The 24,481-nt window shown below is 39.3% G+C and overlaps 1 protein-coding gene across 2 annotated transcripts in view; it reads right to left on the reverse strand.

Annotated features, from left to right (window-relative positions):
• Positions 1-24,481, reverse strand: part of LOC131351938 (RNA-binding Raly-like protein) — an 80,672-nt gene that overhangs the window by 44,685 nt on the left and 11,506 nt on the right. For both annotated transcript variants that reach the window (XR_009204454.1, XM_058387686.1), the window contains exon 2: positions 21,943-22,021. Coding sequence is in view for 1 of the 2 variants with exons in the window: in XM_058387686.1 (XP_058243669.1) it covers positions 21,943-22,021 (79 nt within the window). In the remaining variant the exon portion in view is untranslated. The remainder of the gene's footprint in view (positions 1-21,942; positions 22,022-24,481) is intronic.

Genomic DNA, 24,481 nt, shown 5'->3' on the forward strand with positions numbered 1-24,481 from the left:
TTATAAACACTGGAGAGTGTGATTATAAATGATTATAAACACCAGAGAGTGTGATTATAAATGATTATAAACACCAGAGAGTGTGATCATAAATGATTATAAACACCAGAGAGTGTGATTATAAATAATTATAAACACTAGAGAGTGTGATTATAAATGATTATAAACACCAGAGAGTGTGATTATAAATGATTATAAACACCAGAGAGTGTGATTATGAATGATTATAAACAGCAGAGAGTGTGATTATAAATGATTATAAACAGCAGAGAGTGTGATTATAAATGATTATAAACACTGGAGGGTGTGATTATAAATGATTATAAACACTGGAGAGTGTGATTATAAATGATTATAAACACCAGAGAGTGTGATTATGAATGATTATAAACAGCAGAGAGTGTGATTATAAATGATTATAAACAGCAGAGAGTGTGATTATAAATGATTATAAACAGCAGAGAGTGTGATTATAAATGATTATAAACACTGGAGGGTGTGATTATAAATGATTATAAACAGCAGAGAGTGTGATTATAAATGATTATAAACACTGGAGGGTGTGATTATAAATGATTATAAACAGCAGAGAGTGTGATTATAAATGATTATAAACACTGGAGGGTGTGATTATAAATGATTATAAACACTGGAGAGTGTGATTATAAATGATTATAAACACCAGAGAGTGTGATTATGAATGATTATATATGATTATAAACAGTGTGATTATGAATAATGTCCTTTCTACAGTCTTTCTTTAAGGCTTTCTGGTTTCTCATCAACATGACATGCTGTGTTTATTTGTCTCAACAACTTTTAAAAGAAAAAGGAAGACCTGTTTATAGCTGCTATAAAGTCAGTAAGAACAGGACCTTCCCTTTCTCACGCTGCTGTTCCACATCATCACACTGACACCGTAACGCCTCGTCTTCCCGAAACGGATTAGGAAACTAAATCAACTAGCGAATGGTTTAACCGACCTGACAGAAAAATGAGCGTTAGCTAAACGCTACCTGAGGAAACCATGGCAACTCGAGATAAGAGTTTTTTGAAGCTTTTTTGGGGCGTTAGGATGATTAACGTACCGTCAGAATCCGCAGAAATCTCTACTGAAATCTCTCAGAGAGCATCTTTATTATTTTTCTGTTCAATGTTCAGGTAGATTTTGAAGCGATAAATCGAATTTCCTTTCCATTTTGGAAAGAAACCCCTTGCTAAACTGCGATGCAAAGAAGATTAGCATGTCAAATGTTTAGCATTTAAGGCTGACGTCGAGTCTCGGTGATTAGCGTTCGGACTACCTTGCTGTAAACATGATGCCGCGCTGATGATAACGCCGATAACGTGTCTAGAGAATCATGTAAACAAGCTTAACTTGTGTTACCCACTGATCAGCGCTCTTTTTAAAATCTTCCCTAAATGTAGACAAATCCTCAAATTACACTGGAGAGGTCAGGTAGATAGAGAGGTATCTTTCTAACTATCTATCTATCTATCTATCTATCTATCTATCTATCTATCTATCTATCTATCTATCTATCTATCTATATGTCTGTCTGTCTGTCTATCCTTCTATCCGCCTGTCCGTCCGTCCATCCGTCTATTCATCTGTCTGTATGTCTATCTATCTATCTATCTATCTATCTATCTATCTATCTATCTATCTATCTATCTATCTATCTGTCTATCCTTCTATCCGTCCGTCCATCCTTCTATTCATCTATCTGTCTGTCTGTCTGTCTATCTCTCTGTCTGTCTGTCTGTCTATCTATCTATCTATCTATCTATCTATCTATCTATCTATCTATCTATCTATCTATCTATCTATCTTCTTTTGATTAGCTATGACTTCTTATCAGCAGAAAAGTAAACATTATCATGCTTTGCATCATGGTTTGTTATTGTTGTCATCAAGCTTGAAGCTTTAATTGTATTTAATCATTTTTCAGAAGGGATTGTTTTAATTTTCTACATTTTTAAAAGTTTTCTAATGTAAACTGAATTATTTCTATAGAGCGGCGCTTCTCATCTGCTGCCTGATAAAAATGACATGCCTGGCTGCACACCGTCCCGGACGCTGATATGCAGCGAAACAACAATTTCTGTTGTAGAAAATAATTGAAATTCAGCAGGAAGATATAAACATTAGGGGAAAACCGTTTGAGTGACCAAATTAATTTGTGGCCATTGAAGAAGAGTTTGCTATCAGAGAGGAAATGAGGCGTGACTCAGCCTTCCCTGCAGCTTCCAGCTCGTTCTGTTTGGACATCAGGTTTAATTCTGCTGGAGGTTTTTGTGGATAAAACCTTCATCATCCATATAATTCTCATAAACTCGCCTGTAAATTTATAACCGCTGTTACACCTCACTGACACTGGAGACTCCTTCTGTAAATAAACCAAAACTTCACCATATCACCATATCGAGTTTTATATATATACATACATATATATATATATATATATATATATATATATATATATATATATATATATATATATATTGCTATGGAAACGATATCATGTTAATATAAAACTGATACAGGAAATTAATTAATACATTAATGTTAATACATTAATTAACAGGCTTCTGGTGTGTGTGTTTGTGTGTTTTAGGAGAAGAGAGGGCATGGAAATGAAAATGTTGCTGCGAGAGCCGAGGGAAGGTTTGGAGGGGACGAGCTCGTGTAAAACGCATCGCTAGAGACCATCTGTATCACACATGCGCAGGATGCTGCAGCAGCACGAATCCTTCAGCTGACTTTCACACACAAGTTTCCTCTTAACTTTGCTAATTAACTCACAAATAACTACTGGCAAGATATGAATATGGAGAGAGAGAGAGAGAGAGAGCAAGACAAAAAGACAGAGAGAGGGAGACAGAAAGACAGTGAGATAGAAAGGCAGGGAGACAGACAGACAGAGAGAGAGAGGGAGAGGGGGAGAGAGAGAGGGGGAGAGAAAGAGAGAGTGAGACAGAAAGGCACAGAGACAGACATAGAGAGAGAGAGAGAGAGAGAGAGAGAGAGAGAGAGAGAGGTGGAAAGACAGAGAGCACGAAACAAAGAGAGAGAGAGAGAGAGAGAGAGAGACAGACAGAGGGAGGGGAGAGAGAGAGAGATGGAAAGACAGAGAGAGACATAGTGAGACAGAGGGAGGGGAGAGAGAGAGAGAGAAGGATAGAAGAACAGAGACAGAGAGAGCGAAACAGAAATACAGAGAGAGAAAGACAGAAAGAGAGAGACAGAAAGACAAAGAGAGAGAGAGAGAGAGAGAGAGAGAGAGAGAGAGAGAGAGAGATGGAAAGACAGAGAGAGACAGAGTGAGACAGAGGGAGGAGAGAGAGAGAGAGAGAGAGAGAGAGAGAGAGAGAGAGAGAGAGAGAGAGAGATGTGATACAGCACTGTAGCTGGGTGAGTTAGGGTGAGTGACATGTTTGAGTCTCAGGTGTTAATAATGTGGGAAAGCTCAGGTTTAAATAATAGCACTTAAAAAACAATTCAACTTTATTTAAATATATTTATAATTTTCTCTAAAGCAAAAAAATTGTCCTTTTTATGCTGCTTGCGGGAGAACGCCTCATTTCCTTTCGTAGTTCTGACACCGGAGACTCCTCCCACACCTCCATACAGTACATATCTCTGTGTGAACGGTCTCCATGCAAATGATGACGATATTAATATGATTAATATGAGCTGTCGTGTTATAGATTAATTAATCAACAGCTTTTGACCAATCAGATTTGAGAATGTGGTATATTGTAATGTATCGCCACTAAGGAAAATGTTGCCACGTCAACCACAATACAACACAAGACCGTGCGTTAATCCCACACTTATCACTGATAAAGTAAAATCCCACTGCTCCGAACGAGCTGCTCGGCGTCTTCTTTCCCAAATCACAGGGATTAAAACGTGTATTTTTACTCTCCTTCGACTGAGCACGCAGAGAATTACGATCACGTCCGCCTGAGCGAGCCGGGTAAAAGCAGCACGCTTCGTTTCAGACAAAAGGGCTTAAGAACGCAAAGAAATGAAAGTCAAACACTTGACTCGAGCATCACGTGTGGGATTAGACAGACACGGTATTTAAAGGGGTGGAGAAAGCGATCAGGTGTTTGACCCTATTAAGGAAATCAGCATGTCTCAGGAATACACTACATTGCCAAAAGTTTTGGGACGTCTGCCTTTACATGCACATGAATGTAATATGGAGTTGTCCCGCCCTTTGCAGCTATAACAGCTTCAACTCTTCTGGGAATTTTTGACCATTCCGCATTTGTGAGGTCAGGCACTGATGTTGGACAAGAAGGTCTGGCTCTCAGTCTCCGCTCTAATTCATCCCAAAGGTGTTCTGTGGGGTTGAGGTCAGGACTCTGTGCAGGACAGTCAAGTTCCTCCACACCAAACTCACTCATCCATGTCTTTATGGACCTTGCTTTGTGCACTGGTGTGCAGTCATGTTGGAACAGGAAGGGTTCATCCCCAAACTGTTCCCACAAAGCATGAAATTGTCCAGTTAAGCATTAAGAGTTCCTTTCACTGGAACTAAGGGGCCGAGCCCAACCCCTGAAAAACAACACCTGATTTCAATGATTTAAAGGGGTGTCCCAAAACTTTTGGCAATATATGAGATGCGTATGAGATGTCCTGAAAAATATTTGAGAAATTGCACAGCTGGGAGTAAAAAAAAAAGGAAAAGAAAATGTTTCCGGAGGAATAATGACCTGCCAATCAGATGTGCCTCAGGAGACCTGCCTGGGGTTTGGTTGTTGATTGACAGATCTGGCATTTGTCCATTCCACCTCAAAGGAAAAGAGCGACGCATCTCTGGGAGGTGAAGTCGACCCTGCACACAGGAAGAACTCCCAAAAAACAGATCCATAACCCTGTCAGCGACACACACAGGCATGCTGAGACAATACGCCGCTCTCGCTTCTGTCCCAGATCTTTCCCTAGACTCTAGCACCTATTAGCGATGCGCACTGCGTCCGGAGGTCTGCAACTCGACATGTCAGAGTTCTGATTGTTTTCGAGCTGGAGAGGGGTCTGAGGTCCCGCGATGGCCCGAGCGCAGGGTTTGTGGAAAAATCCGGCGGGAACCAAAGCGTGGAAAAAAGTTAATAACAGCTATTAAACGTCGCTAAACGAAGGCAACTCTGACGCTGCTCCAGAGCGCAATCAGACACGGGATAAATCCTTCTGACGATTGACTGACCCGTCTGATCGCCGATACGCAAACGTGAGCTGGATACTAACGTGAAGGCGTTCGAAAAGAACCGACAGCTTTATCATTTAGAGAAGGAGTCTCCAGTGTCTGTGATGAAGGATGACTGAGGTACTTAGGTACAGACATCAGTTTAACCATTTTTACCAAAACACTGGCTTCTGAAATCCACTTATGAGACTTTTTCAATCAGTATAAAGAAATGAGAGATTTTCAGTCTGATATAAAATTAGTCTGTTGGCTTTCAGCGTGTTTTAGACGTGTGTTTTTCCCTCTGTTGGAGAGCCTTACACAGAATGTTACTGGTTGAAGATGAAATCTGAGCTGCTTTTTAGATGAACAAGCACTGGGAGTGTCTCAGAGAGCAGGAATTAGTTCGATATCAACATTTACTTTGAAGATACAAACATCTGTGTGGGAAAAACTAACCTGGAACTTTTCTATGAATATATCGCACCTAGTAGGCTAGAGAAAAACAGAAATACTTAGGAAATGCTACAAATGCTTAAAGTCCTGTGTGTCTACTTTCATATGAGCTTTATATTAACCTCCACTGTGGAGTGAGACATGACAGAGACACTCAATCATCAACATGGATACAAAAAAAACAGGAGGAAAGATGTATTTCAGGCTCTGGGACAAAGAGTTAATTGATCGATTTCATTTAAGCGAGCACATAAAATCAGGAGTCATTAGAAGGAGCATGTAATGATATTCCTATGAGCACCAAAGCAACTGGATGTTGGATACTGCTTTTTTCCATTTAAACCTTAAACTGGTATTTAAATGGGAATAACTGGACACACTACACAGCTACAAAGTCACGCTAGCTTGGATTTTGCCCCAAGGTTAAAGCTCTACTCGCATTTGGGGCTGAACAAGCAGGATAGAGATAGAGGTAGAGAGAGAGAGAGAGAGAGAGAGAAGAGTCTGGGTTCAAAGGTCACACGAGTCACGTAGAGTTGTGCATGATTAGTGTACACTTTGCATTAATTACCATTAACCTTGCTGACAGGAAGGAAATAGAGCTACACGGCCAGAAAAAGGTCAGTCGCCTCCTAAAGTAATTCACCCTTCGTTTAACATTGCACATTCCAACAACACACACACACACACACACACACACATGAAAATGCCTCCAATTTGCTTCTGTTTCAGCTCCATACGACACCTTGGCAATTTCATTCCATTTTAACCACGGCTCATATTTCCATGCTCCGTTACCCAGCCGCTCCAGCAGCATTCCCAAACCCCCGACAGACGCCCATCCCGGAGAACGGGCCTTCGTTAGCACAGGCCAAGACCTCTGAGTCACGCACAGACTCACAGGAACGTACCGGAGCAGCAGGGCTTGAAATGAACACGAGCTTATCCGACAAACACAACAGAATTGTCCAGCGATGGGGAACTGCATCCATTTACCAGGATTACTTTACAGCGCTCCGCTTAAGAAAATGTGTGTGAGGTGGATGTACAGTATGTGTGATTTATTCAGGGGGAGGTTAAATTAGCATGTAAAGTGTACTGCACTTTCTTTATTTATGCTCAATATATATGAGAGGAAGAATACAGGAAGTAACCGCAGTGTATCGCACTAATCGGTCCGGATCGTTCAGGATGTGGTTTCAGACTCCATAAACAAAAGAAAATAAAAAAGGTCTAAGCTAAGGCACTTGGTTATGCAACAAATTCTTGATTCTGATTGGTCTGAAAATTCTCTGACACGAGCGTAGCTTCAAATCACAGGTTTCTATAAAGACACTGGGTCTAACATGGTATCTTTTTATATAGTAACAGGATATTCTACATGATCAAGCATAACATTATAACCACCTGCCTAATATTGTGTTGGTCCCCCTTTTGCTGCCAAAACAGCCCTGACCCGTCCTGCACGGTGACACCTTTCTATCAGAACCAGCATTAACTTCTTCAGCCATCTGAGCAACAGTAGCTCGTCTGTTGGATCCTGATCACACGGGCCAGCCTTCTCTCCCCACGTGCATCAATGAGCCTCGGCCGCCCATGACCCTCTTTATTTTTTACTTTAATTATTTTTTTAAATTAATTTTATGTATTTTTTTATTATTATTTTTATTTGTTTATTTATTTTTTTGGACAGCATGTTGCTTTAAAATAAAGCCACTGTACATGACATGGGGAATGATTCCTGCCTGTGTCCTGGTCCTGTAGCCCACAGCGCTGACAGATTGCACCACTCGATAACAGCAGCGCGAGGACCACAGCAAGCGTGTCGCTCTCCACTAACCGTGTTTAAAGCCACACTAACCTCCGTTACATGAGTGGAAGCTTCTGAAGGTCACACACTCACTCACTCACGCTGGATATCACATCCAGAAATCTGAGATAATCTTCTAGTCTTCTATGCTCTGCTGCTAACTCCGGCACTGTGACCTTTAATCTGACGCATGAAGCCGTGTATTATACAGAAAAATATTTGCACCCTCGATGGAGGGGGGGAGGTTATGAGGAAATGTTTAAGAGACGATTTATTTTAAACATGACAGAATTATTGGCACCCCTAGACAGCCTTATTTAACAAAAGCATGCTACATTCACATACTGTATCAGGCATAACATTCTGAGCAGTGACAGGTGAAGTGAATAAGACTGATGATCTCCTCATCATGGCACCTGTTAGTGGGTGGGATATATTAGGCAGCAAGTCAACATTTTGTCCTCAAAGTTGATGTTAGAAGCAGGAAAAATGGGCAAGCGTAAGGATTTGAGCGAGTTTGACGAAGGGCCAAATTGTGATGGCTAGACCACTGGATCAGAGCATCTCCAAAACTGCAGCTCTTGTGGGGTGTTCCCGGTCTGCAGTGGTCAGTATCTATCAAAAGTCCTGTAAGTATCCTTTAAGGATCTGCTGCTGCTAACATCTTGTTGCCAGATACCTCACACACCTTGAGGGATCTACTGGATCCCATGCCTCGACAGGTCAGTGCTGTTTTGGCAGCAAAAGGGGGACCAACACAATATTAGGCAGGTGGTCATAATGTTATGCCTGATCAGTGTATATTGATTATGCTGTTTGTCTCAGTGCCTTATATATATAAAATCCTCAAATCTCCTTATTTTAGACGCTCATATACAAAGCCTTAAACACTATTGATGGCAGTAACGATCCATTCCTCAGGCGTTTCCATTTTCTGAACCGTTCCAGCGTGCGTTTATTAGCTTATTCGTGCACCTGTTTGTTTTTTTCCCCCCAGAGAGAAATCCAGTAGAAAAGCTCAATGTGTACAAGCTGAATCGATCAGACCCTCTCGAGACCTCTCACTTAGTGATGTTTTAAACGGATTAAATTACTTTTTATCTCTCCATCAACAGCCTGTCTGTCGTTGGAACCGCGGAGGGGGGAGAAAGGCAAGGCATGAGGGAAAGCAGTGTTTGTGTTTCCTGTGACCTGTTTAGTGAAGAGGAAAGATGACTAAGCGTTATAGGATAGGTTAAAATCGTTGTTGCTATAGAAATGATCACGGATCAGAACGAGTGCATTCATATAAATTAGCTCTTGGTTGGGAGTTTCGAGGTTTTCTGATAGGAAAATTGGGTTATTTTGTGGTGATCAGACATACAGAATAGATGCTAAGGATAGAGATTAGGATTAGGAGTATTACATCACCAGGTAGACAGTCGGGTATTAAAAATCGTGTTTCTGCTTTGTGGTTAAGGGTGGGGTAGAGGGGTAATAGCTCAAGCTCAGGCTCTGTGCTGTATTTCCGCAGTGCTGATAGATCGAAGCGGCTGATAGGAGCAGCTACAGTGAGTGTATCATTCTTCAATAACAGTGTTTAAAACCACAACAGAGGGAGTGTATGTGCTTCCTTATGAGTGTGTGTGTGTTTTATAGGTCTCAGCTGGCAGCCCTGAACTAGGACGCATTGCATGTGTATTGATGTGTGTTTGTGTATGTGTGTGTGTGTGCTAAACAACAGAAGGGGTCTGTCCTGAATCAGGGCCTGAGGGGTCTCCGAGCCCATTTCCTTTGCTCCTTGGTGATAAGTTTGCCTGTCAGATTTGCCCAACACCACAATATTTTTGATAAGGTCCGCTGCTAGTTTTCTCCACCTCTGGCGCCGAGATCAATTTGAGATTGATTCGGAGTGGCCCGCTGCAGCCAGTTGTGAGATCAATTTGAGATGGATTGTTCATGCCGGGGGGGGTAAAAAAAAAAAAGCTTGCGGTTTCTTTGCTCACTTTCTCCCTCTCGCTGCACGAGCAGGAACGACTCCATTAGCCCAGAACCCGGTTACGTGCTGCGATAACCTAAAGGGATAGACGAGCGATCAGATTATAATATGCGCTCGCATGGATTTTGGATGGATGGATGGAAGGATTCCGTCGTCTGTTTGAACGCCGGGGGTCGTGAATACACGGAGAACCTCTCGGGCCACTTCTTCACAATGCCGCACTGTTCCACGGCGGGTTATTATTACGATCTTATCCACGGCCTGTAGATACTTTACTCTCTAACTCAGTCTCATTCCTGTACATAAGGAGAACTTTACAGGTGACAAACGGAGGCATTTCTGAAAGCCTCGTCACATCCTTGAGCTTGACGACGTCCTATTTTACGCTAGCTTTCAAATCTGTAGATTTAAGCTGTACCTTTAACCCAATTCTGCTGGAAATTAGTACGGATCGGACCGAGCGAGGGTGAATATTTGTCTTCCTGGAAAAAGAACGGATAAAACGTCCCATTATACAAAACAACAGGGTTAAACATTCCACACAATTGAATCACGTTGACTACCAAAACTTTCAGAATTTAATTCTCCGTTCCGATTGGTCAGGAGGAGTTGATTCATATTTCTACAACCAGTGAAATAAAAAGCTTTACAAGAGTAAATGAGGTTACTGTGGTTAAGCAGTGATGAACCTGAAACAGCTCACCATGTCTACATCTACATCACATCCAACACTCTGAGGTTCTGCTCTTGAGCTCATGTGACCCAGCAGCTCTTCTCTCACCATTAATACTGTTCTGGTGTGGCCCACTAAAGCGTGGGATGGTAACAGACCCTCTCCCACTGCGCCACCTCATTAACAATACAGCTTTCTCAGTCACATGACCCCGATAGCGAGAAGCCCACCGTGGCTCTCAACAGACTGACCCGCTGTTGATCTTTATTCCTCTTCCACACTCTCCTCAGGCGCTCGGACACTCGTAACAGATGGAGCAGGCCTATTATTTTAGCCTCGCAGCCTGTGCTGTCTGACCAGACTGCTGTCTCTACTGGCGGTAATGAAAACAGATGACAGCGTGTTAGACGAGCGGGGACACAGCCGCCGCATCGCACGTACACCGGACGCCATTATCAGATAATAATCAGGACTTAACGAGTATAAAATGCACTGCGCAGGGGGTGCCAATATTTACGGTTTGATCCGTGGCATTTGCAAATGGTGGTCTAACAGATATGTGAAAAGTAAAAGAGATAACGCAGACCAAACACACACACACACATACACACACAGACCAAAAAAAAATCAAAAAGCAATTCTAAAAGGCAATTCAGCGAAGGTGAAAGATGTGCATGTGCTGCTGGTGGAGCCGCGGTCTCGCGAGCCAGTAAAAGTCGCGAGGGCAGAACTGTGGTCTTTTTGCTCAGTAAAAGAAATGGTGATTATTAAGTAGCTCTCATATCAGACTTTTTGTATCTCTGCTTTCTTGGTGCTGTTACCAATTCTACAGTACCATGAGCACTATGTGGACTTTTATTTTGACGTGCTTGGCTTCCTGGTTCCGTCTCTGTCCCTTTCTGTCTCATCATCTATGCACCTGCTCTACATTTATCCTGTGAGTAGTTTGTCTTCCTCGTGTCTTTGTCTCCTCATGAAGTCTTGTCACTGTTCATGTTCGCTAATAACGTCTACACAGGAAGTTCCTCTGACATCAAATCAACATGGCTGCTCACGGTGTGACCAGTAAACAAAGCAGCATGTGTTAACTTTAAATGTGTTTACTTTAGATCTGTTTATGTGTAAATATATTCACTTGCTATATCTATGACACTGAGTGCACTATACGCTATTCACTATTCACTATATACTATGCACTATACACTATTCACTACACACTATTCACTATACACTATTTACTACACACTATTCACTATTCACTATACACTTTTCACTATACACTATACACTATACACTATACACTACACACTATTTACTACCCACTATTCACTATACACTATTCACTACACACTATTCACTACCCACTATTCACTACACACTATTCACTATACACTATTTACTACCCACTATTCACTATACACTATTTACTACCCACTATTCACTATACACTTTTCACTATACACTATTCACTACACACTATACACTATACACTATTTACTACCGACTATCCACTACACACTATTCACTATACACTATTTACTACCCACTATTCACTATACACTTTTCACTATATACTATCCACTACACACTATTCACTACACACTATACACTATTTACTACAGACTATCCACTACACACTATTCACTATACACTATTTACTACCCACTATTCACTATTCACTATACACTATTCACTACACACTATTCACTATACACTATTCACTACACACTATTCACTATACACTATTCACTACACACTATTCACTATACACTATTTACTACCCACTATTCACTACACACTATTCACTATACACTATTTACTACACACTATTCACTATTCACTATTCACTATACACTATTCACTACACACTATTCACTATACACTATTTACTACCCACTATTCACTATACACTATTTACTACCCACTATTCACTATACACTTTTCACTATACACTATTCACTACACACTATACACTACACACTATACACTATTTACTACCGACTATCCACTACACACTATTCACTATACACTATTTACTACCCACTATTCACTATACACTTTTCACTATATACTATCCACTACACACTATTCACTACACACTATACACTATTTACTACCGACTATCCACTACACACTATTCACTATACACTATTTACTACCCACTATTCACTATACACTTTTCACTATACACTATACACTACACACTACACACTATTTACTACCCACTATTCACTATACACTTTTCACTATACACTATCCACTACACACTATTCACTATACACTTTTCACTATACACTATACACTATCCACTACACACTATTTTCTACATACTATACATTATTTACTACACACTATCCACTACACACTATTTACTATCCACTATTTACTACACACTATTCACTATACACTTTTCACTATCCACTACACACTATACACTATTTACTATACACTATACACTATTTACTACACACTATTCACTATACACTATTCACTATTTACTATACACTATTTACTACACACTATCCACTACACACTATACACTATTTACTATACACTATTTACTACACACTATTCACTATACACTATTTACTACACACTATCCACTACACACTATTTACTATCCACTATTTACTACACAATATTCACTATACACTTTTCACTATCCACTACACACTATACACTATTTACTATACACTATACACTATTTACTACACACTATTCACTATACACTATTCACTATTTACTATACACTATTTACTACACACTACACACTATACACTATTAACTATACACTATTTACTACACACTATACACTACTCATTATACACTATACACTATTTACTACACACTATACACTATACACTATTCACTCTTTACTACACACTATTCACTATACACTACTCAGTATACACTATACACTATTTACTACACATTATTCACTATACACTATTCACTACACACTATACACTACTCACTATATACTATACACTATTTACTACACACTATACACTATTAACTATACACTATTTACTACACACTATACACTACTCATTATACACTATACACTACTCAGTATACACTATACACTATTTACTACACAATATACACTATTCACTACACACTATACACTATTCACTATACACTCTTTACTACACACTATTCACTATACACTACTCAGTATACACTATACACTATTCACTATACACTATTTACTACACACTATACACTATTTACTACACACTATTCACTATACACTACTCAGTACACACTATACACTATTTACTACACACTATACACTATACACTATTTACTACACACTATACACTATTCACTACACACTATACACTATTCACTATACACTCTTTACTACACACTATTCACTATACACTACTCAGTATACACTATACACTATTCACTATACACTATTTACTACACACTATTCACTATACACTACTCAGTACACACTATACACTATTTACTACACACTATACACTATACACTATTTACTACACACTATACACTATTCAATACACACTATACACTACTTACTATACACTACTCAGTATACACTATACACTATTCACTATTTACTACACACTATACACTACTCACTATACACTATTTACTACACACTATACACTATTCACTACACACTAGTCACTACACACTATACAACACTCACTATACACTATTCAATATACACTATTGACTATACACTACACACTATACACTACACACTATACACTACACACTATTCACTATACACTATTTACTATACACTATTCACTATTCACTATTGACTATACAATACACACTATACACTACACACTATACACTACACACTATACACTACACACTATTCACTATACACTATTTACTATACACTATTCACTATTCACTATTGACTATACAATACACACTATACACTACACACTATACACTATTTACTATACACTATTCACTATTGACTATACACTACACACTATACACTACACACTATTTACTATACACTATACACTATTTACTGTGTCTCACTATTTTCTGTCTGTCTCTCTATTTGTCTGTCTGCAAAAAATTCACTGGGATGTTGGTACTGCAGCACAAGCCGTATATCTGGAGGAGCTGCGTGTGAAGGTGCGAGTCACAGTAAGAGACGATGGAGGATAGTTTAACTTTAACAACACCTGTGTCTCAGACGAGTCAGGGATTTGTCTCCACAAGCCTGAGTAGATATTTCGGTCCTGTCTGTGCATCTATTTACACCTAAGAACCAAGACACGCAGAGAAGAACCTTTATTATGAAAAAGAAGCCTTTATTATAGCCACATATGCATTTATACACATATAGTGGCTGAGGAAGTTGGGGTCAGAACACAGGGGCAGCTATGATACAGTGCCCATGGAGCAGAGTAGGTTCAGGTCAATGATCAATTTCCCAACAGCTTGGTGGTGCAGGGGCTTGAACCCTGAACATTGGATCAACAACCCAGAGCTACCACTACTCTCAGTGAGCTGGAGAAGCTAGAACCGTTGACCTTGTATCTTAGGTGAAGAGCTGCACCAGAATCAGTGGAGTTAGCGAACTAAACAGTGCTACATTTTTCTATTACACTGTTATAAACATATTGTACTACATTCCCACATTTGAGCAAAAAAGAAAGTTTAAGACATTCCTGTCGACATTCCTGTATGACGTCCAATCAAACCAAATTCAGGAAAATCATAGGCACAATGAAACAAAACACACTTCACTGCACCGATACACACTCCACCGGATATTGCTCATAATCACTGAATAATCACATCTTTTCCACATTAATAAGTGTGTGTGTGTGTGTGTGTATTGTGCATTAAGGCCTGAGAGAACATCTGTACCAAACACCTGGGTCTCTTTTGTGACAGAATAGCTGGCAGTGTCACTTTAACCCACTCTGGGAACTGATACGTCTACGTGAACATGCCTACATGCAGCTTCTCACGTAAATAAATCCTCTGGTGAAAGATAAAGTTAAGAATAAAAGCACAGGAATCATTCACTGTTGTTATTTCATTCACACACACTGATTTTAGCACCTAAATCAGTGGCACAGAACCAAAGTAGAACTATTAGCTAAGGAGAATTAGCATAGATGTTTTTGTTTATTCTCACAAATGTTAGCTAGCATTTAAGATTACAAACTAGCTGAATGCTAATGGCTAGCTTTTGCAGTACAATCTCCTGCGCTAAACACAACGTTCACGTAGCAGCAGATGCGTTCAGATCGACTCCGTGAAGCTGTCTGATGAGGAAATGGTCCTCAGAGAAGGTAGCGATGATTGAAAAAGTTAGTGAAAAGAAACTAGCGATTTTTTCTTTTTGAGAAGTGTAAAAGTCAAACGTTTGAATGAAGGTGGAAGAACAGATAAAGTTAAAGAACTGGTCATTTAAAATAAAACAGATTTAAGTACAGTAATACAATGACCGTGACCTTCTCTGTCAAAAGAGATGCTGAGGCAGAATTGACTTGAAGCAGAGTATGAGTCAGCTAATTTTCAGCTCATTGTCATGCTAACAAGAGTTATAAAGAGCTAATGACATTTTATTCAACCTTTATATTTAATAAATGAACAAATAGAGTGTGTTTGTTTGATCCACTGTTTATACTGACTGAAATGAAACCAGTAATCAATCTATCTATCTATCTATCTATCTATCTATCTATCTGTCTGTCTGTCTGTCTGTCTGTCTTTAATGTGTGTTTGTGAAATATTTACACTTTGATATAAATTGAAAATTTAACAGGTTTAAAAATATAACATCCTGTAGTACATTACCTAGACCACCATGTAGTACATTACCTAGACCACCCTGTAGTACATTACCTAGACCACCCTGTAGTACATTACCTAGACCACCCTGTAGTACATTACCTAGACCATCATGTAGTACATTACCTAGACCATCCTGTAGTACATTACCTAGACCACCCTGTAGTACATTACCTAGACCACCCTGTAGTACATTACCTAGACCACCCTGTAGTACATTACCTAGACCATCATGTAGTACATTACCTGGACCACCCTGTAGTACATTATCTAGACCACCCTGTAGTACATTACCTAGACCACCCTGTAGTACATTATCTAGACCACCCTGTAGTACATTATCTAGACCACCCTGTAGTACATTACCTAGACCACCCTGTAGTACATTATCTAGACCACCCTGTAGTACATTATCTAGACCACCCTGTAGTACATTATCTAGACCATTATGTAGTACATTACCTGGACCATCATGTAGTACATTACCTAGACCACCCTGTAGTACATTACCTAGACCACCCTGTAGTACATTATCTAGACCATTATGTAGTACATTACCTGGACCATCATGTAGTACATTACCTAGACCACCCTGTAGTACATTATCTAGACCATTATGTAGTACATTACCTGGACCATCATGTAGTACATTACCTGGACCATTATGTAGTACATTACCTGGACCATCCTGTAGTACATTACTCTGTAGAGACTGAAGATATTTTAAAATTTTCATCACAGAGCACTACATAACCTGCTACACAGTGAAGTACATTTGCTGTATTTATTCCTTTCTTTCTTTTTTGACCAGCCGCGTGTCGATACATGACTGATTATAATAGTGTGAAGTCAGTTGTGTAACGGAGCACAATCGATTCCAGCAAAAACAGATATAAAGCCGAGTGCAGCGGAGATGGCAGCGCTAAATAAGAGCGCAGAGCCGAGCCGGATGTTACGGTGTGTAATAGATAAAGACAGGACAGAGGAAAAGCCTGGTGTCATTTATCACAGAAACAGTGTGGTGTGTGGCGAGACAGTCCGAGTCCTCCAGGACGTAAATCCAATCTTCTTCTGTTCTCTCATTTATTCCTCCACTCCTCTAAATCCCAGTCTCTACGAGACAGGCCAAACCATCGGAGAAATTTCAAAAGTATTAGCACCTCTGGCTGTGCTTGTGGCCCTCGTTCACACACACACACACACACTGTATATAAGAAGACAATTCCTATATATAATGCTGTCTGTAATAATTATGTTCAATTAATCCATCTATATAAATCAGAGTCATGCTAAAACCTCCAACACCTTAATACAAAAAGATTTCCGCTTTATTGCAGTGTGCATGTAGTACAGGTTGAATTTCATTATTAGTAGGTCACATGACCCTAAAATATACAATATGTATGCTATATATTTGCTAGGACTTTAATGATTTAAAAAAGCTTTTAAAATAGCTAGAAAATTCTTAAAATTTCTTTAAAATATGCCTAAAAATTCTTAAAATTTACAATTTCTTTTAAAAAATAATTAAAGGTTTCTTTTTAAAAAGCTCTAAAAATTCCAAATAAAATCTTTAAAAATGCCTAAAAGATTCTTAAAACTTCTTTTAAAGATACCTAAAAAAAACTCTTAAAGATTTCTTTGAAAAAATCCCTAAAACATCCCATAAAAGTCTTTAAAAAATGCCTAAGAAATTCCTAAAGATTTTCTTTAAAATGCCTAAGAAATCTTGCAAAATGTCTTTTAAAAATGCCTAAAAAGTTTATTTAAATTAATTTTAAAAATGCCTAAAATATTCTTTACAATTTCTTTTTTAAAAAATCCTTGAAAATTCTTAAAATTTCTTTAAAAATGCCTTTAAAAACGTTTTTTATTATTTCTTTTAAAGACACCTAAAAAAATCTTTAAAATTTCTTTAAAAAAATACCTAAAAAATTTAATAATTAATTTATTATTATTAATTATTAATTTATTAAATTAATAAATTTAATAGAAAATAATTCTTAAAAATTTATTTTAAAAATGACTCAGGAACAATACCTGCTTTTGTTTAATATATATATATATATATTCCCAAAAAACACATCCCAAAACGATGGGATTGATTCAGACAGGACGAGATGCTAAAGTAACACTCCAGTAATACTCCAGTAAGAACAACAGTTCTCCAGCTCCACATGTAAAACTAATCCAATCTGAAAAGGGCACAAGAAATATATTTTTGTAAATGATTTTCCCACTTTTTCATGAAATAAGCTGAAGGAGAAAGAGAAAAGACAAAAAGAAAAAGAAAAGGAAAAGAAAACAGAAAAGGCAGCACACTGAGCTAAATGAAAAGAAAATAGATCATTCTTCACAGAACCACCACCAGAACCAGAATATCAGCCCACAGCTGCTATTCAATATATGCTTTATCCTGGTCCATCACAGGCCACACACACACACACACACACACACATCTATATTCTCTATGCATTCACACAATTCTAGTTATTCCCAGACGATCATTTTTGTCTAATCTTCTTTTATTTTAGAAAAGCAAATCTCTGTTATTTTCCTCAACTGAATGTCATTTCCTCCTGTTTTTTTTTATTTTTGATTCCAGCACTGTTTTATTGTTCATCTCTGCTCTTTTTTTCTCTCTCTCTCTCCTCCGTGTCACAGAAGTGCTGGAAAAGTCGTTATTGACCTCTGAAGAAGGAGAGGAGCGGTGGCGGGTTTAGAACACATTTTACCAGCTTGCAATAAAAGCGTCAAATCCAAACAATGCTCCAGAGCGAAATAGAAATCTATTTTATGATGCAACTCTGAATGGTGCATCAATTATGGTGCACTGAATCTCAAAAAATAAATAAATAAATAAATAGATGATCTGGTTCAGGTTTCAGGCAGAATTTTTTCCACATCCTTTCTACACTCATGCTGCTATGTCATGTCTTGAGAGAGAATAAAAGCAGTGAAGGCCAGATTAAACACCACCACCACCACACTGAGTGCCAGTATGCACTGGTTGCCAGTAGAGGAACGAAGAACGAACTCATTAATGAAAGAAACTCTGCTGCCAAGATAAAAGTCCTGGGGAGTTATGAGACATCAGGATATCATATCAGTCAGCGTCCCCAGGAGATGTGGCATGAGTTTGAGAGAGAGAGATTTGGACGCAAACCAAAAGCAGTAGTTTTCTGATCAAAACTCCAATCTCGGGAACAGCCATGTCCAGACGTACCCTCAGGTGCCGTATGGAACAAATCCCAGCAGCTGAAATGAACATGCAACAAGCTGGGAAATACTGGAGTATGGGAGAGCGGGGGTTGGTTGTCACACTTCATATCTCCAACACAAACCATCCATCCATTTTCTATACCCACTTTATTCCTAATTAGGGTCACGGGGATCTGCTGGAGCCTATCCCAGCACACCCTGGACAGGTTGCCAGTCCATCACAGGCCCACACACATATAGACAGACAACCACACACACAATGGGCAATTTAGAATTACCAATCAACCTAATGTACATGCTTTTGGACTGTGGGAGGAAACCAGAGTACCCGGAGGCACGGGGAGAACATGCAAACATGGCTTTATGTCACAGGTGTTCAGATTGAGCACGAGTTTTTAACTTCATCCTTCAGAATAAAAAAAGGACTGCATATTTGGGGGCAGTGGTGGCTCAAGTGGCAAAAGCTCTGGGTTGTTGAGCAGTGGATCAGGGTTCAAGCTCCACTGTTGGGTAATTGAGCAAGGCCCTTAACCCTCTCTGCTCCAGGGGGACTGTATCATAGCTGCCCCTCTGCTCTGACCCCAACTTCCTCAGCTGGGAAATGCGAAGAACAGAATTCCACTGTGCTGTAATGTATGTGTGGCGATAATAAAGCCTTCAGTTCATATTTTAATGTATTAAATATCTCAAAGAATGACCAACTTTCATTTACATTTCTGGCATTTGGCAGATACCCTGATCCAGAGTGACTTATAATTTATCACACTTTTATACAACTGTGCGGGGTTAAGGGCCTGGCTCAATGGTCCAGAAGTGGCAGCTTGGCACAACTGGGATTCGACCTCACAACCTAATCACCACGTGTTGGAATGATCTGATCTAGAGCCACATATGAAAATAACCCGGGTCTGAAAAAATCACATTAATGAACAAATAAAATAAAATAAAGGTCAGAAATACCTCAAAAGCTTTCTAAATGGTGTATGGTTCTAGCTTTCAAAAGAGGTTATAGTTCTAAGAGGGATATTTTTTCTTTAAATCATTTTTTAAGGTTTCCATTCAGGAGCTCTAAGAAAAATCTAAGGGTTTTTTGTTCTACATGGGACCTAACTCATAGAAAGACCAGCTAAATGTTTCCACAGACAAAAAAACAGTTCTTAAATGATTTTTTAGAAAAAAGGGTTTCTCTGGACCAAACCTCTAGAGGAACTGCTTCTTCAAATGTTTATTAGTTAATGATTTTATTTCTCTAGAGGTTTAGGTGTAAAAAAAAAAGAAAAAAAAGAACTAATTTACATTTGTGAGGAAAAAAAAGTTTCTTAAAGGTTCTTTCGGAACAGTTTTTCGGAAACATCCCTTTAAAATAAACCTCGAGGTTCCTCAAGGGTTCCCGCTTCACTCCTGACAAGGAGATGAACTGTTGCTCTACAGAAAGCTAATAAAAGTTCTTTACAGTCACTGTGATACCATAAAAGAGCCATTTTGGCTCCCTATAAGGAACCTTTCAGTAAACACTCTTAATAATAAAGGTTCCAGGAGGAATTGATAAGGGGTTTTCTCTCTGATACCATAGAAGAACCGATTTTCGGTTCCTTAAGGAACCTTTTAGTACACGGTTAAAACCCTTTTTGACATAGTGCCATAAAGGACATTTTTACAGTCTAAAGAACCTTTTGTGCAATGTCTTCACAGAACCATCCATCCATCCATTGTCTATACCCGCTTTATTCCTAATTAGGGTCACGGGGATCTGCTGGAGCCTATCCCAGCACACACTGGGCAAAAGGCAGGGGTACACCCTGGACAGGTCACCAGTCCATCACAGGGCCACACATATAGACAAACAACCACACACACCTGTGGACAATTTAGAATCACCAATCAGCCTAATGTACATGTTTTTGGACTGTGTGAGGAAACCGGAGTACCCGGAGTGAACCCACACAGACACGGGGAGAACATGCAAACTCCACACAGAAAGGCCCCTGCCTGTTCGAACCCAGGATTCGAAACCCAGGACTTTCTTGCTGTGAGGCAACAGTGCTAACCACTAAGTCACCATGCTGCCCCTTCACAGAACCACATACCCTAAAAACAATGAACCATTTAAGAAGGAGTCTTTCTTTGGGTGTAGATTAAGAGTCCACATCACAGGAACGTAGCCGATAGCTGGAGGCGAGTTCCTGAGGCGAAAATTTGTATGAACTCTTAGGAAAGAGTTCTCATAAAAGTTCTTGACAGTTTCTAAACAGGTTCTAATCTGAAGGTAACACAATGGACTAACCTAAAGCAGTTCTCCAAGGAAAAAACCAAAACATTTCTTAAAGGTTCTTTGGGTCACTTACAAGAATTTCTCGAAAGTAAACCCAAGCGTTTCTCAAGCGGAAGGTTCTCTGAAAGGGAAACTATCTGTTGCTGGGTCCATAAAAAGGAATGGTAGAAAAGAGGTTTGTTAAAGGATATGGCTTCTGAAAAGGTTCTAATAAAAGAAAACCAAAAAGAAAACAAAGAGAGCAAAAAGGTTCCTCAAAAGGTTCCTCAACGTGAACTAATTGAAGAAATAGTAATGTACTGCGGTCTGAAACAGGAATCTGAAGTGTTTTTCAACCCAAAAAAACCACAACAATAAAATAATGTAAGGCATCGTTTTTTTATCCTGTGATAAAAACTGTGTCGGTGTGTTTGGATTGGCGGAGTCAAAAGTTTTTAAAAGTTCATGCACCATCACTGAGCTCTTGTAGTGCTGAAGCAGGTCTGTGTGGTGAAAAGAAAAGAGCCGGAGGCGCTTTACACTCACCCGTACACGGCACTGCTCGGCCTCTTGACTCCTCCTGTCTTCGAGCGGCTTGATTTCAGCTCTCCGGTCATGCTCATGTCTGTGGGAAAACAACAAGAAGCTGTCAGGCAGGACCAATAACCCCCGACAGCGTCCACTCCAAAAGCAGAGGTCACCTCTCAACTCTCTCCAGGCTTTTAGAGCACGAGAGAGACTGCGGATGCTTCAGAAGTCAGGCCAAATGTACAGCTGTTTGTTTTAAGCATGATAAAAGAGGCTCACACTCTCACACTGCACACCACGTCCTTCGCTGCAGAACCCGGCTTGTCAAAATTCATCTAAGTAAACATCCAGAAACAAGAGACATCCAATTTTAGGGCTTTGTTCCATGACATGGAGAGATTGATTCATTTGGGCCACGTTATACAGCAAGACTGAGCGGCTGGTTAGTGTGGCATGCCATCAGCACCGCAATTTACACACGCTGGCGGGGAAAAGGCACAGTGTGGGTTCTCGAAACACACACACACACACACACAGATCAGCAGGACATGCTCGCCAAATGCCATTTTATTTGACTAGAGACTATTCATTCTGCTGTGCATGAAAATGATTCACATTGTCCATGTTCACATTTATAGAAAACCTTCCTAAAAAATGCTGATTTTCTGAACAGGTTCTGCTTAGAACCTTTTCTGAGCTCCTCAGGGTTCCAGTCAACGTATAATAGTTCTAACTTCTCATAAAGGATTTAACTAGAACCTTCTCTGAAAGCTAAGCACCTATCAAGACCAAGCCTCATGTTCCTACAGCAGTGGGGAAAAGTTCACTTGCTGTTTATTTTAAGGTCTATTAAAATATTTTATGGAAGAATTTATGGACCCATTCCTGAAAGAGGAACCTGAAGAGGAGCACAGTGATTGATATACCTTTCTAAAAAGGTTTATTACAATTTGAAAACATTTCTGAACTGAAAAGCTCAAAAATACTTTAAAAGGTTTCTAGATGGTATATGGTGCTAGCTATCAGAAGAGGTTATACTTCTAAGAGGGAGATTTATTCTTTAAAGGAATGTTTAGGGTTTCCATACAGGAACTCTTAGAAAGAAGGGTTCTTTGAGCCCATTTAGAACCCATTTAGAACCATTTAGGTTCCTCAGATGTTCTTGAGATTAAATGTGTAAAAGTTTCAGTAAAGCTTCTACAATGATTTTTTAAATGTTTTAAATGAAAGGAACCAAACCTCTAGAGGAACCCTGGAGGAACTGGTTCTTATAAGATGTCTTGGTTTATTTCTCTAAAGAGGTTTAGGAACATTTTCTGAAGTACTAACACCCAGCTGGACAAAACAAAGGGTTCTAAAGGTACTCAAGAAATGTCAAGAGTACCCTAAAAAGAACTGAAGGATCTCACAAGAAAAACTGATTTTGAAGGAATGATGGAAAGATGACCAAAAGATGGAAAGATGACTTTCTCCAAATACAACAGGTTCTACCTGGAACTTAGTAGAAGAACAACTGTATGAACAGATTCCTCCAGAGGAACAAACAAAAGGGTTCCTCAAAGGTTCTTCGTGTGGGTAATAGTTGTACACTTTTAAATTAAAAGTTTATTAAATGGTTCTTTGTCTTCATGCTTTTGTGAAGAAACCTCAACATCCAACATCCATGGAACATTTCCTTTGCGCAAAAGAAATGTAAAAAGGTTTTATAAACTATAAAAATGTTCTTCATGGTGCTAAGAAAGTTCTATTAAGGACCATTTACTGGAAGGTTCTTTATGGTGTAAAAATTTTCTTTAGAAATAAATGAGTTCTGTTAGGGAACATTTATTGAAAGGTTCCTTGGGGAACCATAATGGTTCTTCTAAGGCTTTTCTATTCTTTATTTTTGTCCTTCTAGAAGGTTCTATCTGAACTGTTTTATGAACAGAAAACCCTGAGAACCACAACCCTAGAACTAGCGATTAATCAAGATTAATGAATCACGTTCGCTCAGGAAATTTCTATTTGGATTTAATTTGATTTGGAGGAGGAAACGGTTCCACACTCAGGTCCATCATGCACTCTTTATGCGACAGCTCCGTGCCAGACACTCGACTGAACTGCTCGAGTTTGTAGAGAGGGCAGAAGCAAAGCTAGGGTCCTGCCTGCCCTATCCCCTGACCCTGCATTCATTCTGGCGTACACATCAAGTGCTGTATGCCTAATTAGCCTCCATCTGCCACAGGGACATGATCTGCTTCTTAAGGCTGATCAGCAGCAGACAGGGTTAACACCAGTGCTCATTTTCTCCTCTCAGTACCAACATGGCTGCTGAGACGGCCAAAACACAAACTCGCTGCTAAAATAAACGCTAGCAGATCCTGAGAAAAATAGAACACGGGTTCTAATGAACAGCTAGGAGAAAAAGATGTTGATTATTTACCTCAGTAATCTTGTACTTAAATTATAGCTGTTCTGGAAGATGATTAAAAAACTTAGCTTGTTACTAAGAACCCAGAAAACGCAAACTTTTCCATCGCAAAAATGATCTGATTGCCTGAGCATTCTAGCCCCGCCC

The sequence above is a fragment of the Hemibagrus wyckioides genome, linkage group LG04 (genome assembly GCF_019097595.1).
Source record: "Hemibagrus wyckioides isolate EC202008001 linkage group LG04, SWU_Hwy_1.0, whole genome shotgun sequence".
NCBI lineage: Eukaryota > Metazoa > Chordata > Actinopteri > Siluriformes > Bagridae > Hemibagrus > Hemibagrus wyckioides.